The sequence below is a fragment of the Canis lupus genome, chromosome 25, assembly GCF_003254725.2.
Source record: "Canis lupus dingo isolate Sandy chromosome 25, ASM325472v2, whole genome shotgun sequence".
Classification (NCBI taxonomy): Eukaryota; Metazoa; Chordata; class Mammalia; order Carnivora; family Canidae; genus Canis; species Canis lupus.
Window position 1 is genome coordinate 42,393,203 of NC_064267.1, and position 13,831 is coordinate 42,407,033.

The 13,831-nt window shown below is 41.9% G+C and overlaps 1 protein-coding gene across 8 annotated transcripts in view; it reads left to right on the top strand.

Moving 5' to 3' along the window:
- The window catches only part of FBXO36 (F-box protein 36), a 106,700-nt gene that overhangs the window by 73,656 nt on the left and 19,213 nt on the right, over nt 1-13,831 (top strand). For 3 of the 8 annotated variants that reach the window (XM_035717954.2, XM_035717951.2, XM_035717957.2), the window contains 2 exons: nt 6,016-6,057; nt 6,524-6,696. In XM_035717954.2, the coding sequence (XP_035573847.1) occupies nt 6,016-6,057; nt 6,524-6,696 (215 nt within the window). The other 5 variants (XM_035717953.2, XM_035717961.2, XR_004816664.2 and 2 more) reach the window with 4 other exon arrangements.

Genomic DNA, 13,831 nt, shown 5'->3' on the forward strand with positions numbered 1-13,831 from the left:
ATCCTGAATAACTCTTTTTAATACAGTTACTCAAATATTTTATAATTTCATTTCTGTGTGATGCATCAAGTATTGATAGAAGGGTTATAAAATTTCCCACTACAGTGGAGGGTTATAATTTTTTCTTCATAATTCTATCAGTGTTTGTTCTGTGCGTTTTGTTAGGAGTATACGAGGTTTTTATTTTTATTTTTTTTAAGATTTATTTATTTATTTGAGAGAGAGAGTTTGCAGGGAGGGGCAGAAGGACAGGGAGAAACTTTAGCTGCTCTTGGACCCCCACAAGGGGCTTGATCTCAGACCCTGAGATTGTGACCTGAGCCAAAACCAAGAGCCTGATGCATAACTGACTGCCCCTCCCCGTACCCCAGGGGTATACTAGTTCAGAAGTATTAAATCAGCCTGGGGAATTATTCCTTAGTGGTTCCTCCTTACCTCCAGTGGAGAGATTTACTAACCTATGTTTTGTCTGGTAATAGAACTCTATCAGCTTTCTTTTGGTTTGAATTGGTCCATATTTTCCCATTCTATTAGTTTTACTTTTCCTTATCATTTATTTTTAAGTATGTCTCTTATAAATAGTATAGCCAGAATTATGTGTGTGTGCTTGCATGTGTTATTCCAGTCTTTTAACTGGAATGATTAGGGATGCCTGGGTGGCTCAGCGGTTGTGCATCTGCCTTTGGTTCAGGTCCAGATTCCAGGGTCCTGGGATTGAGTCCTGCACCAGGCTCCCCACAAGGAGCCTGCTTCTCCCTCTGCCTATGTCTCTGTCTCTCTCTCTCATGAATAAATACATAAAGTCTTAAAAAAAAAAACTGGAATGATTAGTTCATTTACATGAATTGTGATTACTAATACACCTATTAATTTTCATCATCCTGTTTTGTGCTTCGTTTTATCCTGCTCTTTGCTTTTTCGTTTCATTTCAGTTTTCTCCTTTCTGTTTTGTTTTCTTTACTCCATTTTTTCCCCCATTAGACAAAAGCCTACATTTCCCTCCATACCATGAAGACATGGCCATGGGATCCCATTTTGCTCAGTAAGTTGTGAGCTGAAGTTGTTTCATAGAGCTTCACAGAAGGTGCAGACTTAGCTTTCATGCACATTTTAAAAATATATATTTTGTAATTAATTGATTAATTATTTATTTTTAAAAGTTAGCTCTATGCCCAAAGTGGAGCTTGAACTCACAATCCAGAGATCAAGAGTCTCATGCTCTACTGACTGAGCCAATCAGGCATCCCCAGCTTCCATGCACATTTTTCTTACTTGCCTTACCTCTTTTACTTGCTGGGCCATGATTACGATGCCTAGGGCATAAAGACAATCTTAGAGTGACCCTGAGAGTGACAGCCACATCCTAAGAATGTGGAACAGAAAGATAAAAGGACCCATAGACATTAATGACATAATGGGGCTCCTGCACCAGCCTTGTTTAAATTTTTTTTTTATTTTTAAAAAAGATTTTTAAAATTTATTTATTTAGAGAGAGAACAAGCTGGGGGGAGTGGCAGAGGGAGAGGGAGAAGCAGGCTCCCCCTTGAACAGAGATCCCAATGTGGGGCTCTATCCCAGGACTCCCCTGTCATGACCAAAGGCAGAGGCTTAACCAACTGAGCCACCCAGGTGCCACCTGCCCCAGCCTTTGCTGTCCATCTCCAGACTCTTAACTGCGTGAGGGAAAAATAAACCTCTATTTGTTGTCACCTTAAAATGAGTTTTCTATTTCATTCAGCTGTGAACTAATCAACTGATTACAGAGCAACTATTTTGGGAGTTATCCTTATACATTTTTTCTTCCTTTCTCTTTCTCTTCCTTCCTCCCTCTGTTCCTTGATGCTGTCCCTTAACATTTTAACACGTTTAGTTGAACTTGACTTATGAAAAGCTAATATTTATCAGTATTTCTCTGTGCCTCTTGAATATCAAGGGCCTTAGAATCTTTACATTCTAAGCCTCTACCTTATATTGTAATTGTTGAGTGGCGTTTTGATTTGGCTTTGCCTTGTTTGACAACTCTGCCAGTTGGTTATTTCGAACATGTTTTATACAGTAGTACTTGTCTAGATTTGCCCGTGTTTACTGCCATTTCTGTCTTCATCGTTGCTTCTGGAATTCTCTTCCTCCTTTCTATGCAAATTTCTTTTTTCTTGCAGTATATCCTTAGTTGTTCAGAATCTCATCACATATATCAAGCCCATAGGTGGATGGGGCCCTTCAGGTAAAATGCCTCAAGTGTAGCTCCTCTGAGATAGCTCCTCTAGATCTGAAGCCTGTGAATTAGAGGAGTTTTCTGTCCCTCTCCACCTGACATGTAATAGTGGGAAAGGCATGAGACAACCACTCTATATACTGGTCCATAGAAATTCTCAAATCCATTAGGGCATGGGTTATCAGGTCTTTTTTTTTTTTTTTTGAGATTTTATTTATTTATTCATGAGAGACACACAGAGAGAGGCCTACGTCTTTACGTAGGCAGAGGGAGAAGCAGACTCCCCATGGGGAGCCTGATGCGGTACTCGATCCCAGGACCCCGGGGATCATGACCTGAACGAAGGCAGACACTTAACCACTGAGCCACCCAGGTGTCCCTGGGCTGTCAGTTCGTGATGAGAGCTCAAGATCTGGCAGGAATTCTTCATTGGAATTACCTCCTGGACTCTTTGTTCCGTTGTCAGTCATCTTCCTGGTCCACAAAAGGTAACCCATCTTTGAAAATGTAGTTTTCTCAGCCTACTTCCTGCTTGTAGGTGTTTCAGTGTCTCAAGTCTTTTTTCCTTTTGCACTGCCTCTGACCCTTTCAGTTCAAGCTGCCAGGTGGTGTTTCTCATGGAATTCTCTTCGAAAACTTCATCTGTCGTCTCTTATTTTTATTGGGGTTCACTCCATGAAGCAAAGCCACACTCACACAACTTTTTGAGATAAGCCCTTCCTTAACTTAGTTTCTGCTCTTGACTCCTTTGGCTTTCTTGAAACTCTAAAATTTCACTGAATGATTCTTAACAAAGCATTTCTCAGTCACTCCCTCAGCTTCATCTTCATACCATGTTCTCCTGAGATTGTTCTGATTTGATCTGTACCTAGGAGCCATTCCTTTTTCTTTTTTTTTAAGATTTTATTTATTTATTCATGAGAGACACAGAGAAAGGCAGAGACCTAGGCAGAGGGAGAAGCAGGCTCCCTGCCATGAGCCTGGTGTGAGACTTGATCCCAGGACCTCGGGATCACAACTGGAGTCAAAGGATGACACTCAACCACTGAGCCCCCCAAGTGCCGCCGCAGAGTCATTTCTTAATTTTAGCATTGTTTTGTCATCTGAGGAGGCAAGAATATTCAAAACCACTAGATCCTGGCAGCTTTTTAGGAAACCTCCTTTAGCTTCTCTCTTTGCTCTCACATTATACTTTAAGCAGCAAGAAGACATCAGATAGCATGTTCAACACCTTGCTTGGAAATCTGTGTAGCCGAATCATACCCCCTTAAGTCTATTTCTTACTTCGCATATCTCAGTAGGCAATAATGTTTCCGCCACAACAAAGCTCTCCCATCCTCTGGTTTGTAATAATATTTTCTTCACTTTCCTTTTAGCCCTTACCTGTAAAGCCTCCTCAGAGTCCATCAAGTTTCTACTAACAGCTATTTATTTATTTTAAAGATTTTATTTATTTATTCATGAGACACACAGAGGGAGAGGCAGAGACATAGGCAGAGGGAGAAGCAGGCTCCCTGTCAGGAGCCTAATGCAGGATTCATTCCCAGGACCGGGATCACCATCTGAGCCAAAGATAGATGCTCAACCTTCTGAGCCACCCAGGCATCCCAACAGCTATTTATTTATTATACTATTTATCGAAAGCTCTTCAGCCTTGCCCTGAACACCTTCCTCAAACTCATTCAAATTTTCCATACACTTTCCAATTTCAAAGATACTCCTATATCTTGGGTTTCCATTATAGCACCACAACACTTGGAGGTACTCAAATCCTTATTGTCTACTGTTGTGTAACAAGTTACCCTTATTACTTAATGGCTGGAAACAATAATAAATGCTTATTAATTCAAACAGTTTCTGTGGGTCAGGAATTTGGGAGTAGCCTAGCTTGGTTGTTGGGTCACATATAGTGTTGCATGGAACCTCGGTCATCTGGAGGCTTGACTGGGGTTTGAGGCTCCAATTCCATGTTGACTCATAGACGTGGCTGACAAGTAAGTGGCGGCTGCAGGCAGGAAGTTTCAATTTTCCCCATGGACCTCTCCAGAGTGCTGCTGAGCATTGTTAGCGCATGGCAGTTGGCTTCTCCCAGAGTGAGTGATCCAAGAGGCAGCAGCAAGGCAAAATCCCCACTGTCTTTTATGACCAAGACTTGGAATATCATTCATGCGATATCCTCTGGTTACATAGATCAGCCCTAATTCAGTGTGGGATGGAAATGCAGAAATATAAATCCCAGAGAAGAGAATCTGCAGAGCCATCTTGAAGACTGGTTGCCGTATAGTCCAAAATGAAGGCAGTGGTTTTATTTTTCGAAATGGGTTTTGTTTTAACTTTATTTTTTCTTATTTCAAAAGAAATAAATGTTGGTTATGTTAAAAAAGATACAAAAAAGCAAAAACATTTTTCTAAACATTCCAATACTCATACAGTTTGAAACCATCACATTATATCCCTAAGTATATATGGCTTTTTATAATTTTAAGGACTTAACTGGTAGAGACTTCGTAAAGTATATCCAAGTATGCATTGAGCATGTTTTCCTGGCCTTTAAAAATGGACAGACATCTCCAATCATATTAAGGGATGTTTTATTATACTAAGGGCTTTTTTTTCTTCCCCCAATAAGTAAGTATTGCTTTCTCTGCTTTTCTGCTGGTGGGCCAGGAGCTCTCCACACCATATCTATCCTTTAGAGTTGAACTTTTGACTGGCATATTTTTCCAACTCTGGAAAGCCCTTGGACTTTAGAAGTGCTTTGAATTGGAAGCACTTGGAATTCAGAAGCCACAAAAATGCTTAATGCCTTTAGAATGCTGGACTAACCAGTTTTGGAGAGAAATCTTATATACCTGGCTCTTCTAAGTTGCACAATTAGAGCTTTTATATAAACATGGTCTTCACATCCATTCTGAAATCAGATACCCATCAACCAGTAGAATCACAGTTCTGCTGATTTCTACAGGGAGCCCAGTGTTCCTGACAACTCCATCCCACTTACTCCAGAGAGAAAGTTCTACAGTGAGGAGGGAAGGTGTCCCCAAATCTTGGGTATTTAGTCCCTGTAGAAAACTCTCTCTTTTGTAAGAACAGGTGTCCAGAAAGGCTAGTTATAGTGGTGCTTTCAGAGTCAGAAGAGAAAAAAATGAGCTTCGAGAAACCAAGAAAGTCCCCAGCTTTGGGATCATTGGCCTCCACATGCTTATTATATCATCACGCTGTCTTCCTCTCTTGTATAAAGAGGTATCGGTCTTCCTTTCCTCCCTACCTCCCTCTCTCCTTCTCTCCTTCCTTCCTTCCTTCTTCCTTTCCTTCCTTCCCTTCCTTCCTTCCTTCCTTCCTTCCTTCCTTCCTTCCTTCCTTTCTTCCTTCCTTCCTTCCCTTCCTTCCCTTCCTTCCTCCTTTCCTTCCTTCCCTCCTTTAAAAAAATTATACTGGTAATACAGGTTTATTGTAGAAAAATGAGAAAATGCAGATAAACAAAAGGAACAAAATGAAATTTACCAACCAGATTTCACCACTGTTAAAATTTGAATATTCTTCCAAATGTGTTTTCCTATTTATTAGCCATTCTTGTTTTTTTTCGGGGAAATGGGTTAAAAAAGCAATAAGCTATTGCTTTCTTGCATTGAACATGTTTAGACAGACCATTATATGGGTTGATTCTTTATGAACTATTTCCTTATTTGGAAATAACTGAAAAAGTATACAAAATATTAGGCAAAAGGTAACACAGTTTTCATGAAATATCCTCTTATTTTCTTCTTTTCCTCTATTTTTTTCCCATTATGTAAAGATAGAGATGAAAGAAGGCAGAGAAGAAAAAAGGAAATTTGGTGGAGGTACAGTATATAACAACAAGAGAACAAAAATCAACTAAAACTAAGAGATATTAATATATTTCAGACCAATTTGGGAAGAGGGAGGGTAGTTGAAAACCCACATGGACCAGCATCCTTGCCCGTTTGGGGATGGCGGTGAGGATGGTGCTAAGGCTCGTTAAGTCAGTTGTCTGGACTGGAATTTGGTGCTGATGAGATCAAGGGGATGTAGTTCATCACTGTTAAACAGTGAGCGTCCCTCAAAGGTTCCGATCTCATGGCAGGGACAGCACTAGGAAAGCGACGTCTCACAGATGCTTGTCACTGGTCCTAAAGGCCGCTTGGTGAAGGTGAGAATGACTCGGCATAATCCAACATCACTCCCCTGGGAAGAATGCCCTAAAGCACATTTTACTGATAAAGATCATAGTTTTTACTTGACCGCACATGATAACCTTGTTGGTTTGTTGGTTTCTTTGAATTACAGTTCAAATTGCCTTAATATTTGGTGCAAGAATATTAGACTATGTCTTCAATTTATGTGAAGGTAAATTTGACTTCCTTGAACGGCTCTCAGACAATTTGCTCCTGAGTATCATTTCTTATCTGGATCTTGAAGATATTGCCAGGCTTTCTCAAACATCACGCAGATTTGCAAAGGTAACAGATAATTATTTTGTGTTTACGTAGATTTTTCCTTTAGCTTCCTCAAAGTCTTGTCTGTCTTTCCTTCTTTCTTCCTTTCTTTTCTTTCTCTCTTTCTTTCTTTCTTTCTTTCTTTCTTTCTTTCTTTCTTTCTTCTTCTTCTTTCTTTCTTTTCTTTCTTTCCTCCCTCCCTTCCTTCTTTCCTTCCTTCCTTCCTCCCTTCCTTCTTCTTTCCTTCCTCCCTTCCTCCTTTCCTTCCTTCCTTCCTTCCGTTCTTTCTTTCTCTCTTTCTTTCCTAAACATAGTGGTTTATTGTTTGCATTCATTTCAGCAAGCATTTGCTGAACACTTACTTTATCATGAGTACTGTTTTAGGCACAGAGGCAGCAGAGATGAAAAGACATTATTCCTGTCCTCAAGAAATTTACAGTCTAATAGGAGAGAACCCAAACAGATACAGATTGTCACAATATAATGTGAACAATTCAATAAAGGATGTGTGTATGAGGTACAAAGATTGTGATTTCCTCTTCCTCAAAGGCTTCTCAGAATGGGCCACTTTATCTGGGTTTCAAGGGGAAAATAAGAATTCACGGTGGTCTGGAAGACTAGAGGCGTTTCAGGCCAAGGAGCATTCCAAGTCCAGGCAACAGTTCAGGCAGAGGTATAGCCTCATGAAAGAAGATGGCAAGTAGTGAGTTTTCTATCCGTCTTCCTTTCTTGCCATATCAGCCCTTTGCAGAATTATTTATTCACAATGTGGGTGGTTTGGGGGAATTGTTCATCATAATGCCCTGTTCTCCTCCATGCCCCAAACTGACCAAAAGGACTCTCTCTCGCTACTTTGAATTCTCAGCAGAATGACCAAATCGGAAGGCACACCTGGTGCTGGTTTCACCCAATGTCAGGGCCTTGATGTACTCATTGTTGGTTCCTCTCCCTGGAACCTGGAAGGTGCCTTGGTTCCTGCCCTGTCAGCTATTCCTAAACACACATACTGTCCTTCCATTAAGTCCTTTTTTGGCTTAAATTAATCAGAGTTGGAGTTTGAAATGGAAGAAACCTAACCCGGTATTTAGTTGTAATATACTGGGGGGAATGTCTGTTTATAAAAGAGCATGCAACATTTCCCAAGATGATTTAAATCATAATTTTTTTTTAAGACAGTATTCAGAGGGCTCCTGGGTGCACAGTCAACTAAGCATCTGACTCTTGGTTTTGGCTCAGGTCATAATCTCAGGGTTGTGAGATCAAGCCCTGAGTTGGACTCTGTGCTCAATACAAAGTTGGCTTGAGTTTCTCTCTCTCCCTCTGCATCTGCCCCTCCCCCTGCATGCTCAAGATCTCTCTCTAAAAATAAATAAACCTTTGAAAAAAAAGACAATACTCACCCATTTTTTAAAAAAGGATTATTATTTTTCTTTTTTTAAAAAAATTATTTATTTGAGCGAGCGAGAGAGAATGAACAGAAGGAGAGGGAGAGGGAGAGGGAGAAGCAGACTTCCCGCTGAGTAGGGACCTGATGCAGGACTCTATCCCAGGGCCCCGAGATCATGACCTGAGCTGAAAGCAGGTGATTAACTGACTGAGCCACCCAAGCACCACCATGCATTTTTATTTTATTTATTTGTTTGTTTGTTTGTTTATTTATTTATTTATTTTAAGTAAGCTCCACACCCTGAGATCAAGAGTTGCATGCTCTACTGACTGAGCCAGCCAGGTACCCCTAAATCATAATATTGTGATCTAAAAGGCCACTATTTTTTTTCACAATAATGCCATAATATTTCTTCATATATATTAATTTTAAATCACACAATCTATATTACTTCATGTGTTGCCTTTGGGGATAAAAGCACGTATTTTCACTGTTTTCCTCCTAAAAATGGAGAGCCACAGACAAGTACTATGAGTAAGCACTGTATATTTTTTTGCTGTTAAAAAATGTATTAAAGTTAAGATTTGCTACTGATAAGAAGTTGATTGTTCATACTTTCAATGAAAAAGAATTTTAAATACATAAATATACTAGCGGGGGTCTGTTGAAATCTTCTGCTAGGGCCTGCGCTTGCTTGTTCCTGAAATGAAGTGGAAGGATTTGACAGGATGGCGGCGACTGCAGTGTCTTGTGCAATTTATTCCTCACGCTAAGCACCTGCCTTCTCTCCAGGTTTTGCTCACTTCCACTCTTGATGACTCTCCCTCTTAGCATCCTGCCATTATTTCAGTGCAGTCTTGGAAATATCCTCCGTAATTTACCTGCTGTTCTAAAGTAAGGCTTTTCTAGATTGCTGATTTCAGCTCTCAGTATCCTTGCAGAGCAGAATTTTTTGAAGCTGGAGAATGGTCCAGGGCTGCTGCCTTTTCCTCTCCATGTAATGGTAGCCACTCATTTCTGTCTGCAGTCTACATTTTATCCACCTACCATTTACTTACTTTTCACCTACATCTATAAATTATTTTTAGTTACCTGTTTTGTCCTGCCATTTTACTACCTTACTATTGAAAGGAAAAAAAGCTTCCATTTCAAATTTCTGCAGACAAAGGTATTAGGAAATTATTTGTGTCTATGTCCAACCCTTTCTTCTGACCTCAGGAAGGGAGGTGTCCTTTCCTCTGGGAGGCTAGCATCACCTGCCCCTGGCTCCAAGGTTCGACCTGAGGGACATTAGCCTGCCACTCATCTCCTTTCTCTTCTGTGGTGTTGTTATTTTTAAAAACCTTTCTTTTCTTTTCCTTTTCTTTCTTTCTTTCTTTCTTTCTTTCTTTCTTTCTTTCTTTCTTTCTTTCTTCTCTCTCTCTCTCTCTCTCTCTCTCTTTCTTTCTTTTTTTTTTTAAAGTAGTCTCCACACCCAGTGTGGAGCTGAACACAGCTGATCTCATGACTCTGAGATCAAGACCTGAGCTAAGGGTCGCCTGGGTGGATAAGTGATGAGCATCTGTCTTTGGCTCAGGTCATGGTCCTGGGGTCTTGGGATCGAGTCCCACATCAGGCTCCCCTCAGGGAGCCTACTTCTCCTTCTGCCTATGTCTGTCTCTGCCTCTCTCTCTGTGTCTCTCATGAATAAATAAATAAAATCTTTAATTAAAAAAAAAAAAAAGACCTGAACTGAGATCAAGAGTTACACTCTTAACTGACTGAGCTACCCAGGTGCCCTTAAAAACCTTTTCGTTTATAAATAATTTTAGATTTGCAAGTGTTGCAAAGATAATACAGTTTGTGAATACCCTTCACCAGCTTCCCCCAACACTGACATCTCACATAACGGGACATTTATCAAAACTAAGCAATTAATACTGATATAATACTATTAACTAAGCCACAGACTTTATTCATATTTCATCAGTTTTTCCACTAATGTCCTTTTGCTGTTTCAAGAGCCAGTCTGGGATACTACATTGCACTTAGTTCCTATTTTTAAATCTTTCTTTCAATTGTTTTTTCCTCTCAGTACATTAATTTTTTCAAATCAGGCTTACCCTTCAAAACTCAAAAACTCTTGACTGTTTGTAGCCTGTCTCTTTCCTTTCCTCCTTGGGAAAATAACAAAACAATGTAAAACAGTTTACAAGGCAGTTCACCCTCAACAAACTAGGATCATCAGAGTGAGATTTTATAATCTATGATGAAATGAGGACAGTAACTAACTGAGATACAAAGAGTTTGTTATCAAGCCAAATTTTTTCCATTGAAATGACTTTTTTTTAATAGTGGGCTCCATGGCCAATGTGGGGCTTGAACTCAAAACCCTGAAGTTAAGGGTCTCATGCTTCACCGACTGAGCCAGCCTAAATGGTCATTGTTTGTTGGAGGTTAGGCAACAAAACTTTCCCTCTATTTTGGAGAGAGTTAAAATGTCCCTTCTTTTATGAAATAATCATTGTAACAAATTATCCTTACTTGGAAAAATTAAAAACCCAGTAACCTTATTTTGGTTCTTAATTTTTGTTTTGTGTGATTTCCAAAAATTTCACTGGTCTTGTGACATCCTGAATTCCGAAGCCACTAGTCTACTGTCAGCCTATCTCACCTCCCTTTCTCCCTCTGTCCATGCCTCAGAAATATCCCTAATATCCCTGGCCTCGTTCACAGTAACCCCTTCATTGTCACATCTAAATGGCCTGTTTCAGGCCTTCCTCTTCTTGATCCATCTTTGCGTCCAGGATTCTCTGCTGGCTTTTCTTCTGGCCATCTCTTGTGTTCCAGGTAGGATCTCTTTGGCCTATCTAGCCTTTGGCATTTGCTTATGCTGTTCCCTTTCCTAGAAATGCCCTGCTTCAAACCCACCTCTCTTAACTCCCGCTATCTGCTCTTGCTCTGATTCCATGCTGATCCAACCACAGAGCCCCCATGGATGAGCACCCGAGAGCCTGGTTGTATTTCTCATGGTGAATAACAAAGAGGCATCCTCCAGGAGCTTGGCTAATATGAGGACATCTCTGAAAGGTGAATCCTATGTCATGGTATTCTGGAAAGTCATCCTGAGGGCTAGCCCTGGGATTGCTACAAGCTCCTGTCAGGCAATGCTGCCAGGAAGGAACCTACCTGGGGGCCTGCTGGCTTGACCTAGGGGGCACCAGGCCTAATGCACACCTTTTTCTGCAAACCACAGCAGAGTAGACACAAAGAACCTCTGCAGCTAGATTAAAGGCTGAAGCTCAGACAGGGTAGGACGATGGTGACTGGTGTATAAATATAGTCATCTTGGTTGTGACTCAGGATCAGCTACAAACTCCCTCTGAGCGTGATTCCCAAGTCTGGCCAAGTAGGCAAAGCACCTGGGGAGCAGGTGAAAATAGAGATGCCAGGCCCACACCCTGGTAGGGGGTTGGCAAGGTCTGAGGTGCACCCAGCATCTGTGCCCTTGATGTGTTTGCCTGTGTTTACAGGAACCCAATTCTGAATCCAGCCCAAGAATTTGATATTAAAATGGTACAGAGAAAAGGTTTCAAGAGATTCTCAAAGTCTGGAAGATTAGGGGTGGGGTGGAGTGGGGTGGAGTGGGGTGGGGTGTTTTCCTATCTTCACTGTGTACAGGCATCGTGAAGTGTTTACATCAGACGAGACAGAGAGCTGGGTTCCGCTCTTCGACCAGCCACTCCCTACTAGGAGCCTTGGACAGCACCCTTATTCTCTCAGAGCCTTAATGTCCCCATTTGTGAAAGGAGAAGTCTTAACCAGATCAACCCTAGGATCCCTTTCAACTTGCAGATAGCACCAGGTGTGTTAAGTTCATGCACCACCGCCAGGGGGAGCTAAATCCACGATGAGCGAAGCAGCTGGACCCATAGTCCGGATGCAATACCTCGTGTTTCTTCCCCTGGCATCTACCAAGCAAAGAGCCCCAGGGCTCGGGCATCCTAGATGGGGGCATTCTGTAGAGCACTTTATGATATAAAACATACTGCAAATATTTCCAGTCTAAAATATGAGTCCCAAATGAAGTTACGGTGGTGGACATTTCAGCTCTCTTTTGAGAATCCTTTTCTTTGCCTCCAAATCTCAATAGTTTGCTTCCATAGTCTTCATTACAAGAGGTACACTGATGTCTTGACACGTATGGTGCCGGTGACGGGGTAGTCATCTACCCTCGTGTTAGAGTTCACATCTTCGAAAGGAGGATCCGCCGATCCTTTTCATTTTTCAATATTAAGACATTTTCTAAGAGTTTCCCTTGTTGCTTATATATAGAGTGTGTTGTGATGTGAGTAGAGAAATTAGATCTTGAAGGACCGTTGAAGATGGGATAAGATAGTAAATGACTGCGCTGATGTCAGCATGTCCAGGGGGCTGTCAATAGCAGAAGATTCCAGTGTTGTTGTGTCACAGTGACCATTATGTGAACGTGTAATACTTTTGACTTTGATATACATGCAGAAAGGATCTTAAGTGATTATGCTTTGTTATATTATTCATTTCTACCTGGAATTCCTTCCTTTCCCTTATTAGAGTACTTTTAGAGTAGCATAAAAGTATAGGGAAGCATAAAAGTAAGAAATCCTGGCTGCCTTCTGCTCAAAGCTGGAAGTAATGGTGTCCTGAAATAGAGGTCATGCTTACATGTTTCCCCCATCCCCAGAAGGAAGCTAGGATGAAGGGGAACAAGGAGGGCAGAGCCCGGGCCAGGCCCCTGGGTGGTGCTCCTGGGAATGCCTGGCTGCCTGGGCCTGCGGGCAGGGTGGGGAGTGGGTGACAGAATGAACTGAAATCGTGGCCCATGGTCAGAGGACAGGAATCGGGGGCACACATGGTTCCCCTTCAGACAGCTGTGGAATGCTGGGGTGGGTTCCGATCCGGGTACTGAGGGCGGGGTGCAGCTTATGAGAGACCGGTAGAGATGGTGGTGGTGACAGGCAGGGCAGGACTGTGTCCAGGGCAGGAGCAAGCACCAGCATCTTTGAACATCTGTGTGTGTGTGTGTGTGTGTGTGTGTGTGTGTGGTGGTGGGGGAGGATGAGGGGATGCTTGGTAATCACTCAGGCCTGCCTCCCAGAGATAAGGGAAGCAGTTGGGCTTCCCCACCTACTATGTTCTCTGAAACTTTTGGGGCATCAACCCTTTGGTGTGGTGCTAATTGTACCATGTCTAAGCCCACAGGTTAAGGGGTGAAGGCAATTGCTCTCCTGACCTCTCGCTGGCCAGGGCTGGATGCTCAGGGGACCATCGGGGATGATAAGACTATGCCCTATGAGCGCATGGCTGGATCCAGTTCCCTTCAGTTTGGTTTCTATGATCTGGAAGGTTAGAACATCCTAGAACTTGCTCTGGAGCATTGTTGTTGTTTTTTATTTTTTTTAAGATTTTATTTATTTATTCATGACACACAGAGAGAGAGAGAGAGAGAGGCAGAGACACAGGCGGAGGGAGAAGCAGGCTCCATGCAGGGAGCCCGACGCGGGACTCGATCCCGGGACCCCAGGATCACGCCCTGGGCCAAAGGCAGACCCTCAACCCCTGAGCCACCCAGGTTGCCCGGATGGTCAGCATTGTAGTTGGTACAAGGTTTTGTCTGAATTCAACTCAAGTTTGGCCTTGTTAGTATCATTCCAACATCAGCACAGGGCCTATTGTGATTATTTAATTGTGAATCTGTCTTCTCTAGTATTTTCCATGCTTGGCAGATATAAGTTGTGAAGAGATGTCTGCATG